The following is a 12,732-nucleotide window of genomic DNA, read 5'->3' as shown; positions in this document are numbered from 1 at the left end:
GCTAATCAAGTGGGTTAGGAAATCATAGAATATCTTGGGTTGGAAGGGACCTTAAAGATCATCAAGTTCCAACCCCCCTGCCATGGGCAGGGACACCTCCCACTAGCCCAGGTTGCTCAAAGCCTCATCCAGCCTGGCCTTGAACACCTCCAGGGATGGGGCATCCACAGCTGCTCTGGGCAACCTGGGTGTATTGTGTCTGGCTGAGATGAAGTCAATATCCCCACAGTAGCCCTCCTAGTGCTGAGTGTTGCACTGGTGGCCAGAGGGGTGTTTATAACACACTTTGGGAGGGGGCAGAGCCGGGACAGCTGACCTGGATTGGCTATTCCATACCATGTGCTGTCAGCTCAGCAATAAAATCCAAGGGAAGGGAGAAAGAAGGGGACATTGGTTATTACATTTGCCTGTAGGAGCAACTGCTACACCTATTGAAGCTCTGCCTCCTGCAAGGTGGCCAGACATTGCTTGTTGATGGGAAGTAGAGAATAACATCTTTGTTTTCCTTTTGTTTCTGTGCATGGCTTTGGCCTTTGTTTTCATTAAACTGCTTTTATCTTGACACACAAAATTTTCATCTTATTCTACCCCTTTATTTTGCTGAAGGGGGAAGTGATGGAGGGGCCTGATGGGCACCTGGCATCCAGCCCAGGTTAACCCACCACACTGGGCCACTGCCTCACCACCCTCACAGGAAAAAACTTCCCCCTTAGTATCTAATCTAAATCTACCCTCTTTCAGCTTAAAGCCATTAAATCCTAGCTGTTTCTTTTTCTACCTTTCTAGATGCTCGGAATTTGGATACTTGGACTATTTCTGCTCAGCGCAGCAGAAGGTAAGAATACAGAGTTAGTATTTATATAGCCTTTCTATGCTGCTATTTTTTGTGAGATATTATTCTATGCTATGGTGCCTTAAAACTTACTGATTGAGGTTGTGTGGTTCATTTTCCTATATGAGAATGGTGATGTGTGTGTGTGTATGTGCGCGTGTGTGTGTGTTGTCTTTCCTCTCCTCCACTCTGGAAATCCCACTCTAGGAGTGTGCAAGAAATACTGGTATTTTCTATCTCAGAGCAAAGCTATTGCTCTGCCAAACCTAGGAGATTATTTGTTGCATTCTTGTTTAGTGATGGAAATAGAGAAATAGCCAGGGGTGGCAGGCAGAGGCAGGCTAGTGAGGGTATAGCTTTATATTCAGCAGAAACTACTGGCTTGTGTAGTGTAAGATTTCTTGTATATGGTATAGTCAGCTGTTCATCCCAGTTGTTGCTGATTATTTGCAATATCTTGGCTTGGTATTAGGATAAACTCATCAGCTGTCTTTGCCTTAGTCAAAACACAGCTGGGAAAAGATACTCCAGGTATGGTATAAGATACCTACAGAGGAACTCCTCTGAATACTTTGTTGATGAGCAATAGGTTGGCTTCTTTCCCTGGGGTGAGCTGTAGTCTTTGAAGATCTAGGAGAGGGCAACTGCTGGCCTTTGCTTTCTGTAAACCACAGGATTTTCCAGAAACCACGAGGCCTCCAGAGAAGAGATGCGATGAGCTATGACCAGCCTGCTCCACTTCCTTGATCATTCACATATTATGAATCTGATTTGCGTGCTACAGGTTCACAAGTTTGCTATGACCGGATTGGATGTTTCTCAGATGATATACCATGGTCTGGGACTGTGGAAAGACCAATCCATAGGTTACCCTGGAGTCCAGATAAAATAGACCTTCACTTCCTCCTGTACACAAGACAAAATCCTTCTGTCTATCAGGTAAGAACTGTTGCGGTTTAAACATTAGTAAATCACATGTGAAAAGGGTAAATAAACACAGACTCCAGCTGTGTTCCTGGAAAGTTAGAAATGGCCAAACCTCTACTTTATTCAAGAGACAACCTTTTCCAGTTCCTTAGCAGGGTCTCTGGGGCAGAACTCTCATCCTCCTCCAGGTCTCACAAAGCAGCACTCCCCCATGTTTCCTGTATGGCTGCTGAGAAGTACAGGGAAACCGTGCATTTTTAAAACCATTGGATAATTTTTCTTTTCCACAGATGAGATTAAAACACATTAAAAGTAAAGTCTTGGCGGCTCCAAAATGTGTGTCAAAGCTTGCTTTGAATGGAGGTACAGGCCTTAAGCCACAGCCACGTGAACACTTGCAGAGGAGTTTAACCTTGCATAATTTTTAAATGCCTGTAGAGATGAACATAATTCAAGTCTTGGCAATTTTGATAATTTACAGAAAGCAGATATAAATGTGTATTAATTTAATATATCTAACAGGAGATCTCTGCCGTTGATGCCGCAACAATTGGGTACTCAAATTTTAACACCGGTAGAATAACCAGATTTGTCGTACATGGTTTTATAGATAAAGGAGAAGAAAACTGGCTGTCAGACATGTGCAAGGTATGTACCACAGGGAAATCTTGTCCTTGAGTAGTTCCTTTGTTTGTGTTTATAAATACATTACTGTAAGTTGTCTTTTTTCCCCTATTTCTAATCAATCTCTCTCCTGGTATTTTGCATGATAAGAAGGGGAAAAGAGGCCACATTTTCAAATTACTAGCAACTTAAATATGTAGCTTTGCATATTGTAAAAATGTATACCATTCTTGCCCTTAGTGAAGTGAGTGACAACAGGATTTGGCTCAATAAGTGCCCTTTTTCTCAGTAAAAGCAACACAAGCCCTGGAGCAAGATACTGCTTAGGAACTAGGGCGATTCCAGAAATAACTGCAGACTTGTAACTATTGTGTCGTATTTCTCCAGACAAGAGACAGGTTTCTAGAGGTGGAAGGTCCATCATAAAGGTATGGGCTGCCACATGAGTGTCGGAGACTGAGGACACTTTTAGGATAAGGTTTTTCAACTAACTATTCACACAACTACAATTTTGTTTAAATTCTATATTACTGTCTTATGATAACACTATGAGAAACAACGTGAAAGTTGACTAAAATCAAGGTATTTCACATTTATTGCATCCCCATTACCTCCTTCTCTTTGATAGTAGGTCAAAAGAAAATGAATTACATTTATTTTACAGTTTCTTGTTGAAAAAATAATCTGTTGATTATCACTTTATGACATTGAGGAATGATTGTTGGTTTTGTTAGTTAATAATTTCTCCAAAGTATCAGGAGCAGATTGATTTAATAATTCTCAGTCTGCCATTTTCCACTGTTAAAATAGAGATTTTTTCCTATAGCTCACATTTTGCTTCAGCTAGTCCCTTCAATCCTTTTTATCCATTTTCACAAGGATGTAGAGTACAAGATAAATCTTTAAATTCTTCCTCTATTCCTGCGGCCTATGTTTTATCACAATACTTCAATTTATTAAAAAAAAAAAAAAAAAAAAAAAACAAAAAACGGTCACACTGAATTTTTTCATTAAAAAGAGTTCAGCAAATGGGATTATCTGTCATTTGTTTTCCTTCCCATTAAGTAATAATCCTATCTGCACCTTTATTTTTACCACTTCTATTGCCTTTTTTGTCCTTTCCTAGTTATAACTTGTTTTGGATGCTTTATAACGTCTGAACATAAAGCAAAGAATAAATATAGCAAAGCTGCTAAAGCAAAATACATTGAGCCAAACAATGCAGCTCAGAGAAGAAAAGCAAAGCTTCAGATGCTGTGGCAGATAATAAAGTGTCTGCCTATATAAAGGCCAAATAAAGCCATAAATCCGAAATGAATATTCAGTGACACCAGCAATTTATGCACCATCTTATAAGAACACACTCTCTTTCTTAGAAATCTGTATCAGAAAAACAGTCTTGATTTTTATAATCAAAAATAGAGGTTCTAATTGAATTTGAATTAAATAAGTACTTTTAAATCACTTAAGTGAATCAGTACGTGACTAGAGCTCTTATTTAGTGTTTCATACAAAGTTTGATTGAAATTAAAAAGTGTCAGTATTTGTATTGTTTCCCATTCTGCAAAAAATACTGCAATGGCCATTTGAAACCATGGTGTGGTTGTCACTACAGCACACCACCCTCTTTCAGCATTGTGTGAGCGCTCGTACACCTGTGTGCAGGTATGACCACAAATACGTGCTAAGATTTTGCTTCTTAAAATGTTCTCATACAAATTCACGGAACGTTGATGAGTTGAGCTGTAATAAGCAACATGAGTCAATTCCAGATTTACTGTGGGACTCTTTGGTTTTCACTTTTGTTTTGCAAAACAGAGGATGCTTTCTGTGGAAGATGTGAACTGCATCTGTGTAGACTGGAAAAAAGGCGCAAGATGTCCGTACACCCAGGCATCGAACAACATCCGTGTTGTGGGTGCTGAAATAGCTTATTTTGTAGATGTTCTCACGGTAAGAATCTTCTGGTTATAAAGCTCTAGTTATAATGCTGATTTGAAAGAAATATGATTCAGGAGCTTTTATGAATGTGAATGTAACCAGCAGAAAACCTTTTCTTCTACTCAGTGATCATTTTAGAAGTAGTGCTGAAAACAGCCTCTTTTTTTTTTTTTTTTTTAAAAGTTAAAGGACTGTGTCATAATAGCAGGGTTAGCCAGCTTGGGGACACAAAGGTCTATAAGACAACGCCATAGTACAATCAACAGGTTATTCCACAGATGTTAACAGATGTGAAGTGTTGTACAGTTCTAAATATGCAGAGATAACAGACATGGCAAACAGCCTCGTCACGGAGCTCTACCAAAGGGCTCTTAAGGATGTCAGAAAATCAGCTGGCAGCCAGAGGCTGGAGGACAACGGCTCTCCGGTGACAAACAGGACCCACCCAGCTGTGCACAGTGAATAAATCTAGGGAAAGTGCCACATGCCCCCTTTCCTAGCCAGCTTCACATGGGAAGCAACACTTGGTTTGAAGCCTTCTTTTAATCTAACTGATTTCAACATGCATTTCCCATAAAAGAATACAAATTACTTAAATTGATAGTACGCCGGGTCTAGGAGTGCTCTGGCCACATCTCCCTCTCCATATCTACACTGCAGCCACTGAATTACTGTCCAAAAAGGCTGCAGGCATCTCCCCTCTCATGTCCTCCTCCAGCTGCCTGACCTGCCAGCTGTAAGGAGTTCCTGCCTGGCTGAGTCTTGCAAGCCAGATCAGCGTCCTATGAACCTTAAAGGGTCTAGGATGTCAAACCGATACAGAGCCTCTCAGGACTCTGTTGACAGAACTGTCTAGAGTTTTAACAGCCTCCAAATGAGGGCATCACCTGAATAAGGAGTTTTGAAAAATCTATGTATTGGACATAAGCACCTAAATGGTCAAACAGATGCTAAAACCCTACAGGAGCTCCTGAGTTTGTAGTCAAATTAAAAGTAGCTTTTCAGCTGTTATTTACCCTTCCCTGTTGCTGATGAAAACAGATGTAAAAATTTTTTTGTTGCTATTTTCTCAGCAACAATACGGATATTCTCCAGCCAAGGTTCACATAATTGGCCACAGCCTTGGAGCACATGTGGCAGGCGAGGCTGGCAAGAGGAGGCCGGGGATTGGAAGAATAACTGGTAAGTCAGTGACTTCAGTCACAGATCCTACTGAAGACACCACTGCTTAACTAAATGTTGCTCTTATTTCCTTACGATTGTATCTGACTGTGGGCTGCAGTTTAGTCGAGAGTGGTCTGGGCATTATAGAAATTAGCCCCTTCTCATGGTACATTGGGGAGGGGTGCCCTGGTAAGCCTGGGAGCAGAGTCAGTGGGGTGATCAGTTTGCTGGCCTGTGTTTACACAGCAAAGGAAAGGCTCCAGACAGCAACGGAGCCAGACCTTCCTTGTCCTTGCAGCTTTTCTCCTGCATTTTCATCTGTCATTAATCTGGCCTGTTATATAGCAGCACCTCCAATGCACATCATCACCCAGTATTTGCAGGTCCCTCCCAAGCATGCTAGAAGTGGCACAACAGTGAGCACTTCGTTATTTTATACTGTAGTTTTGCTAACAAATAGCATTTTCCAGAAAAGGATAGATTAAACCTGATGTTCCAGAAGCAGTAGGCTAACCTTCCCAATATATCATCCATTAGCACCTTGATTTTCTATGTCTACACAAACTTTTCACTTAGTATACTACATTAACAGTATTTTTTTTTCAGCAAACTTCTTGAAGTTTAATTTCTTCACTTAACTGTTGATACACTAAATCTCTGTACTTCCTTGGCAGCAAAAATTGAGTCACATAGGATTACATTGTCTGTCCAGATTTAAGTAGATTTACTAAGAAACTGCATTCATACTTAAATAGTCATATTTCAATTGAGTCTCCCTCATCCTTTTCTTTTTTCTGAGAGAGATCAGAGGCATGATATTTGACAGCCTTTATTAGTTAGAGCTATGTGACCTCACTCTTACTTTCCAGATAGCACTGAAGCTGACTGATCAGAAATCACCCCGCCCCCCCCCCCCCCGCCTTTTTCACTATATTCCTAAATAGCAGCTTGTCCCTTTTAAGCACTCCCACGTTTCTGCGTTTAGATATTTTTAAGGAATACGATGTTGTTCTCTTAATTTTTGGTCACCCGTACTGATTCAGTTTTCATGTCCCCAGCACTGAATTGCTGTTGTCTTTCCCTGTTGCAAGTTACACACTCTATGCTCTGAGGTTTTCCTGTTCAATTCTTTCAGAGCAGGCATTTTTGGTGCTGTTTTGCTTTATAGCTGTCCCCATGTTGCTCTGAATACGCAGACTCTGCACATCCTCCACTGGTCCCATAAATAGTGTCTGTGTCTTGCAAGATATAAGGGATCAAGCTTCTGTGACTATTGGCCAGAAGCTTTTTCATCTTCCTTTTGATCCAACAGCAAGTTTTCATTTTTCAGTACCCTTTGGCTTGTAATCTGCTCTCTACCCACACCAGCTGAGAGCAAATGACTCTTGAAGCCACCATTTTGCAACACTTAAATGACAAAAATGCGCAAAGCAAAGCTCTGTGGAGGCCCAGGCTGTCTCAGCCGTCTGCCTGCAGCAGGAGCATCAGCAGAACACAGCCACTGCATAGCCACTCACCGTATCCCTGCGCTGTTCTTTAGGGGATAACCCTCATCTTTCTTAAATTGTTTAACTGCTTCTTTAAAAAAGCAGATGTCAATAAGATAGGCAACATGTAGTAATTTCTAAAAAAGATATTCCACAGAACTCACAAAGCAGAGATGCCATTTGAGTATTGCAAAACACTCTCCAAGAAAAAAAAACACTCTCCAAGAAAACAAAACTGAGAAGAGGTATTATCAGCTAAACTGGTGATCAAACCACTCCTTTCTCAAGATACAGATAACTCACCCTGCAGTTTGCATTCTTCAGGAATTTTTTTAACATGCTCAGTGCTTTCAAAGTTTAAGGCTATGGGCTTGATCTCCTTATTCATCATGCAAGCAGTGCCAAGGGCAGCGTGCATTGAGGAGAGTGACCTTTCATACACAAAAGACAATTCTGGATATTATTAACACAGCCCTTTTCAATTGTTGCTTTTCCTCAGGGATTACAGGCTTGGTGAACTTTTGGCTAATAGTCTACAAAATTCAGCCTAAAAGCAAACCCAAATCTGCTGCCCAGGGACAAGAAGAGATGCAAGTATAGGTAGCAAACAAAAATTGTGCAATTTGCAAGACTTTACAAGCTCCTGAAATTGCTGCAGTTAATTAATTCTGATTTCTGCTGGGATCAAAAGCAAAGATAGTAACACCAAAACTAGATGTTTTTCCAAAATCTGACTGGAGCCAGAAGTAGGCAGGCTGGTTTCAGCTCCTGTTTTGAGTACTCTTAAACAAGATACTCTAGAAACCACACAGTCAAACCACTTATATGGGATGCAGACACAGCAACTTCAGTTTGAGCAACATTATTAAAGGGAACTTCAAGTGGAAACAAAAAGTTACATAAAATTGTTGTGATTTAATATTGATGTAAATCAGTAAAATTTAAGAGGCTTCACACAGGTAGCCCTTTCTCCTTCCTGTGAGAAAAAGCAGTTGGTAAGAGAGAACACACATCATCATTTTATTAATGCCTATGCTACTTAGCTATAAGGAACCATAGACAACTATATGTGTGATATTTATTATAGATATTACTTTACATAATACTATGATTGTATCTCTTTATCTGTACATAACAGTAGTTTTTTTCTTTCAGGACTGGACCCTGCTCAACCTTATTTTGAAGGCACTCCCATTGAAGTCAGACTGGATAAAACTGATGCAGAGTTTGTTGATGTTATCCACACAGATTCAGCTCCCACAGTCCCCTACTTAGGTGATTATTCAGCTCTACTACATTAATACCAAATTATTTATATCCTGTGGCACTTAAGTATTCTAATCATTCTTCAAGACCCCATTGTGCCAGGTGATGCACAAACACAGAACAAATACACCATACTGGTCAACAAACAGCTCATATCCTAACATACTAAGTACAAAGTTCAAGCAAGGAGCTATAGGCATGAGACAATGCTAATTTAAAACATGCTTACCCTCACTGTAAATGTTTCAGGTTTTGGCATGATGGCAGCTATAGGACATCTTGACTTTTATCCAAATGGAGGAAAGGAGATGCCAGGATGTGCGAAGAATGCTCTTTCACAGATCGTAGATATTGATGGCATCTGGGAAGGTAAGTATGTTCATTGCATTATCAATTCAGAGGAAGGTCACCCTCAAAATGTAACCACTTAACTTCTCTTAATTCAGACGGTTTGCATTAGCTTTCAGTGCACCCACCCACAACAGCAGCTGCAGAGTGCAGTGAAATTGTTAATGTGCTCAAACACACCATTTTCTAGAGCTTATTAAAAAAATAAACAAGACAAAGGGTTTGCCTCTGGAAATATGCCTCCTCTAAACTATCTAATAGCAGAAACAAAAGTTTCTGAAACTGTGCCAACAATTTTGAAGGGTCTGTAACAACGCATTTAATTTTTTTTTCTATTTAGTTACCCAGCAGCAGTACTGGGTGGCGTAGGGCAATGATGCTCCCAGCTACTTCTTAGGATCTTAGGGGATCTTCAGCTGCAATTCTTCTGAGATAGACCAATTCATTTATTTTTTTAATTACCTATTACAATCTGGACTACATTCAAGCAACCTCATCGTGTCTATTTTTAGTCAGCTAAAAAAAGACAGGCACGTAGCTGCTCAAATACACTGTTCTTTGTTGTTTTACATGATTCTAATAGAAGCTTTAAGTATTAGAAAATTTCTATGTGACTCTATAAAGTTAAATTGTACATAACACTAAAAAAAAAACCAAACAAAACCAAGATTTGTGCTGTAGACATTCTTCAGTATATTATCTAAGCTCTTTCTTATGTTACTGCAAACACCTTACACTCTGGGATTCCATTAACTTATTGGTGATAACTAGCCTTTTTCTCCAGGTTTTATTCAATGCAGCTGGAGGCATTACTTTTTCTTTCTCTTTTTTTTCTTTTTTTTTGATAGAGAAAACTTGTTATCAATAATGGGGAATTAAAGCACAAAGAAATAACTGTGTTGTATATGATCTTCTTTTTAACCTAAAGTCCAGAAAATAAAGGCAGCACAAAGGAAAATAATATATTCATTATTTTAATTTTAAGAGTCTCCCTCCCTTAAGCACCCCCCAAATAATAATAATTTTGTTTTGAAGTCCTCAGCTGGAGCAAATCACCATTGCCCTAGGAAGTTCACTGTTAAGTACTTTTCACTGGGTTTTCTTTTGTTATGGTAATGCAACTGTTGCCTACAAAAGACCTGCTTCATGCAGTTTCCATTTCTATTGTGAAACACAGTCGGAATTGCTGGAGTAAGTGTGAGTGGAGGGGAGAGTAGGGGCTAGGCTGAGCTGCACAGCTGGTCTCCACAAAGCATTTTAAGTCTGCATGTTATACTTGTTGAGTCAGTGACATTCCTTAGAGCACCAATTTATTGCAAAAGCAAGCTTCAAACCTTATGTTTGGTACTCCAAGAATTGTGAAGAGGCTTTTGAGGGGAACAATGCATCCCAATGACATGGCAAGGGTTGTGCCAGTATCTTTCCTTGAATGGGAGCAGAAAGGAAGAACTAACCTGAGGGCATCTTTTCACAGGAACTCGGGACTTTGTGGCTTGCAATCATTTGCGGAGCTACAAGTATTACTCTGACAGCATTATCTACCCTGATGGATTCCTAGGCTATGCTTGTGCTTCATATGATGGTTTCGAAAGCGTAAGTATTTCTCAGAGCCTCAGGCGGAACCATATCAAAAACAGTGGCTCTGACCTATACATCTGAATTTCAATTTATTTATGCAAGCTTGTACCCAACTCGTGCATGTGTAAGAGAAGTGTCAGACATTGTAAAGTACTATAGCTCATGCAGCTGACTTGGGTCAAAGTTGGAAACTACAGTCAGCACAGACAGGGATTGACTCATGTAGTGCTTAGATTAACCTTTATGCATTCTGGGCAGGTGGCAGAGATCATACTGCTCAGGTCACTTTGGGAGAAGGTGACTACTTGCTTCTGTTACTGTGGTAGAAAGCTGCTCCCATGACAAAAATGAGCTTTGTTTTCAAGACAAGGCCTTTCTTGATCCAACCCAAAGGTATAAGGAGACATAATTCTTTCTATTCTGTTGCTGGGAAGGACACTCCCTCTCTGCTCCAGTTCAAGACTACTCAAGGATGTCACTGATGTGGCTGATTTGAGCTATATGGAACGGGAAAAACATAGAGCCATGAAAATCAGAGCCTTTGAGAAAGCTGGCTGGTTTGTATGATCTTTCTCAAGCCACAGAAAGGGTTACTTGAAATTTGTTGTTGCTGTGATACAGTGCCAGTTAGGTGGATATGTTAAAAATAAATTTTATGACTAATTTATTTTTCTTGGCTGGCTGGATAATTTTATTAATAGACATATTATTTTTTTTTCACTAGGGAAACTGTTTCCCATGCCCAAGAGAGGGATGCCCGAATATGGGTCACTATGCAGATAGATTCAAAGGGAAGATTAAAAGTGATTTCACAAAACTTTACCTGAATACCGGAGAGTCTAAGGACTTTGCTCGTGAGTTTTGATTATTTCCATTGCTACCTACTCCTTGTAAACAAGCCTTTTCATTTTCCTGTTTTACAGTTAATTGTAACAGATGAACAGACCTCATAGCAGTGCAACGGCTCTTCCGTCTTTCATGCCTTTTCCTCTTTTGCTTCAACACTAGTGCCTGGTTTTGGGGCCTCCAGTACAAGAAAGACGTTGACAAACTGTAGAGTCCAGTGGGGGGTCACCAAGATGTTTAGTGGGCTGTACTACAAGGTGCAAGGAGAAGGTAGGATAGGCAATGCACAGAAGTTGCAGCAAGGGAATTTCTTATTAAATAGTATGACAATTACTGCCACAATGACAATAGTTAAATGCAGGAAGAGTGGCCCAGAGAAACTGGGAAATCTCCATCTTTGGAGATGTTCTAATCTCTGTTTGACAAAGACCAAGAAGAAGCAGCTGGCCCGGCTTTGAGAAGTGGATGGACCAGATGACCTCCTTTACAACAGGTTTTCCTAAATGTTAGCTCCCACAGGATGGTTCTTCCTTTGCCTTTGTAAACAAGAATCAGAGGGAAAAGAGCTGCTTTTGCAAATTGTGTGCTAAAAGAAAGTTCCCACCCACAAAAATAATTTTCCTTGAGCTTCAGAATTTTTTTATACTCCTTTTACACCGCTTACATTCTGGTATATATCAGTATTTATTCCTAATACCTCCTTCTTTCCAACTTCATTGTATATGAAAAACTTCGTGGTCAAAACGCTGAGATCTGTATTGTGTTCACCGTGTTATGGACTATGTTTGGTTTTTTTCCTCCCAGAAAGTAACACAATTGTGTACCCATTTCCCAGGTGGATCTCATTAGGACATAATGACAGATCTGACTCACAGGTGTTGTGTATTTGTTTTGCATGGTTATAATCCAAGGAAGAGCAGGGAGCACCAAGATTCAGGTGTGAGAGAGCATTGTGTTAACCCCTTTCAGTCCAGGCAGTCTGCAATGTACCCTTGAGCTGAAAGTGAAAGGCAGTGAGAAGTTTTTTTTGCTTCAAATTTACTGTACAGACCAAAAACCCCAACACTTGATATTTTGGAGACTGTTTCTCCCTGGGTACAGTCTAATTTACTGTATTTCTTCTGTGTAGTTTGGAGGTACAAAGTAACTGTGACACTCTCTGGAACCAGTAGAACTCAAGGATATGTGAATGTTGCTCTGTACGGAAGCGGTGGGAACACAAGGCAGCATCAGGTCATCAAGTAAGTTCAAAATTCAATAGAAAATGAACTTTAGTTTTAGAATGATTAATTAACACTGCCAATTGATGTTTCTGTTTCAATTGGTCCTGTTTCAGAGATCACATTCTACCCCCCCTCCAGATACAGCTCCATGGTGTAAATGCAGTGAGAATTCACTCACTCTGGATTTGAAGGCAGAAGTTTAGAATGCAGGATTTTAAAATATTAGAATTCGGTGTCACTTGTTGCTCTAACACCAAGGTCTTGCTGGACCTACACTAGCAGAATTCTGATCTTTGTCTTTCACAGGCTTGTAAAGTGTTACTGCTAAAGCTACCTCATTTATTACTGCTTTTTGTGGCTCATAACTTTGCCTGCTTACAAGAAAGCTGCTTGCTTGCCTTGTGGTTTTGTTTATTTTTCTCTTGTTTCAACTAAAATATCAGAAAAATATGAAAAATAGGGAGAAGGTGTTTTCATAGAATCACAGAATGGTTTG

The 12,732-nt window shown here is 40.0% G+C and overlaps 1 protein-coding gene across 1 annotated transcript; it reads left to right on the top strand.

Moving 5' to 3' along the window:
- Positions 1-786: 786 nt before the first annotated feature.
- Positions 787-12,254, top strand: LOC104460330 (inactive pancreatic lipase-related protein 1-like; the record flags this gene model as incomplete). The annotated part of the gene is made up of 10 exons (XM_010079970.1): positions 787-835; positions 1,617-1,771; positions 2,282-2,407; positions 4,202-4,336; positions 5,398-5,506; positions 8,131-8,250; positions 8,491-8,610; positions 10,064-10,182; positions 10,892-11,021; positions 12,143-12,254. Coding segments are annotated over exons 1-10 (1,175 nt in total), but the record flags the coding sequence as incomplete, so codon positions are not given.
- Positions 12,255-12,732: the final 478 nt, after the last annotated feature.

The sequence above is a fragment of the Pterocles gutturalis genome, unplaced genomic scaffold, assembly GCF_000699245.1.
Source record: "Pterocles gutturalis isolate BGI_N339 unplaced genomic scaffold, ASM69924v1 scaffold41534, whole genome shotgun sequence".
NCBI lineage: Eukaryota > Metazoa > Chordata > Aves > Pterocliformes > Pteroclidae > Pterocles > Pterocles gutturalis.
This window is presented reverse-complemented; position numbering and strand designations above follow the sequence as displayed.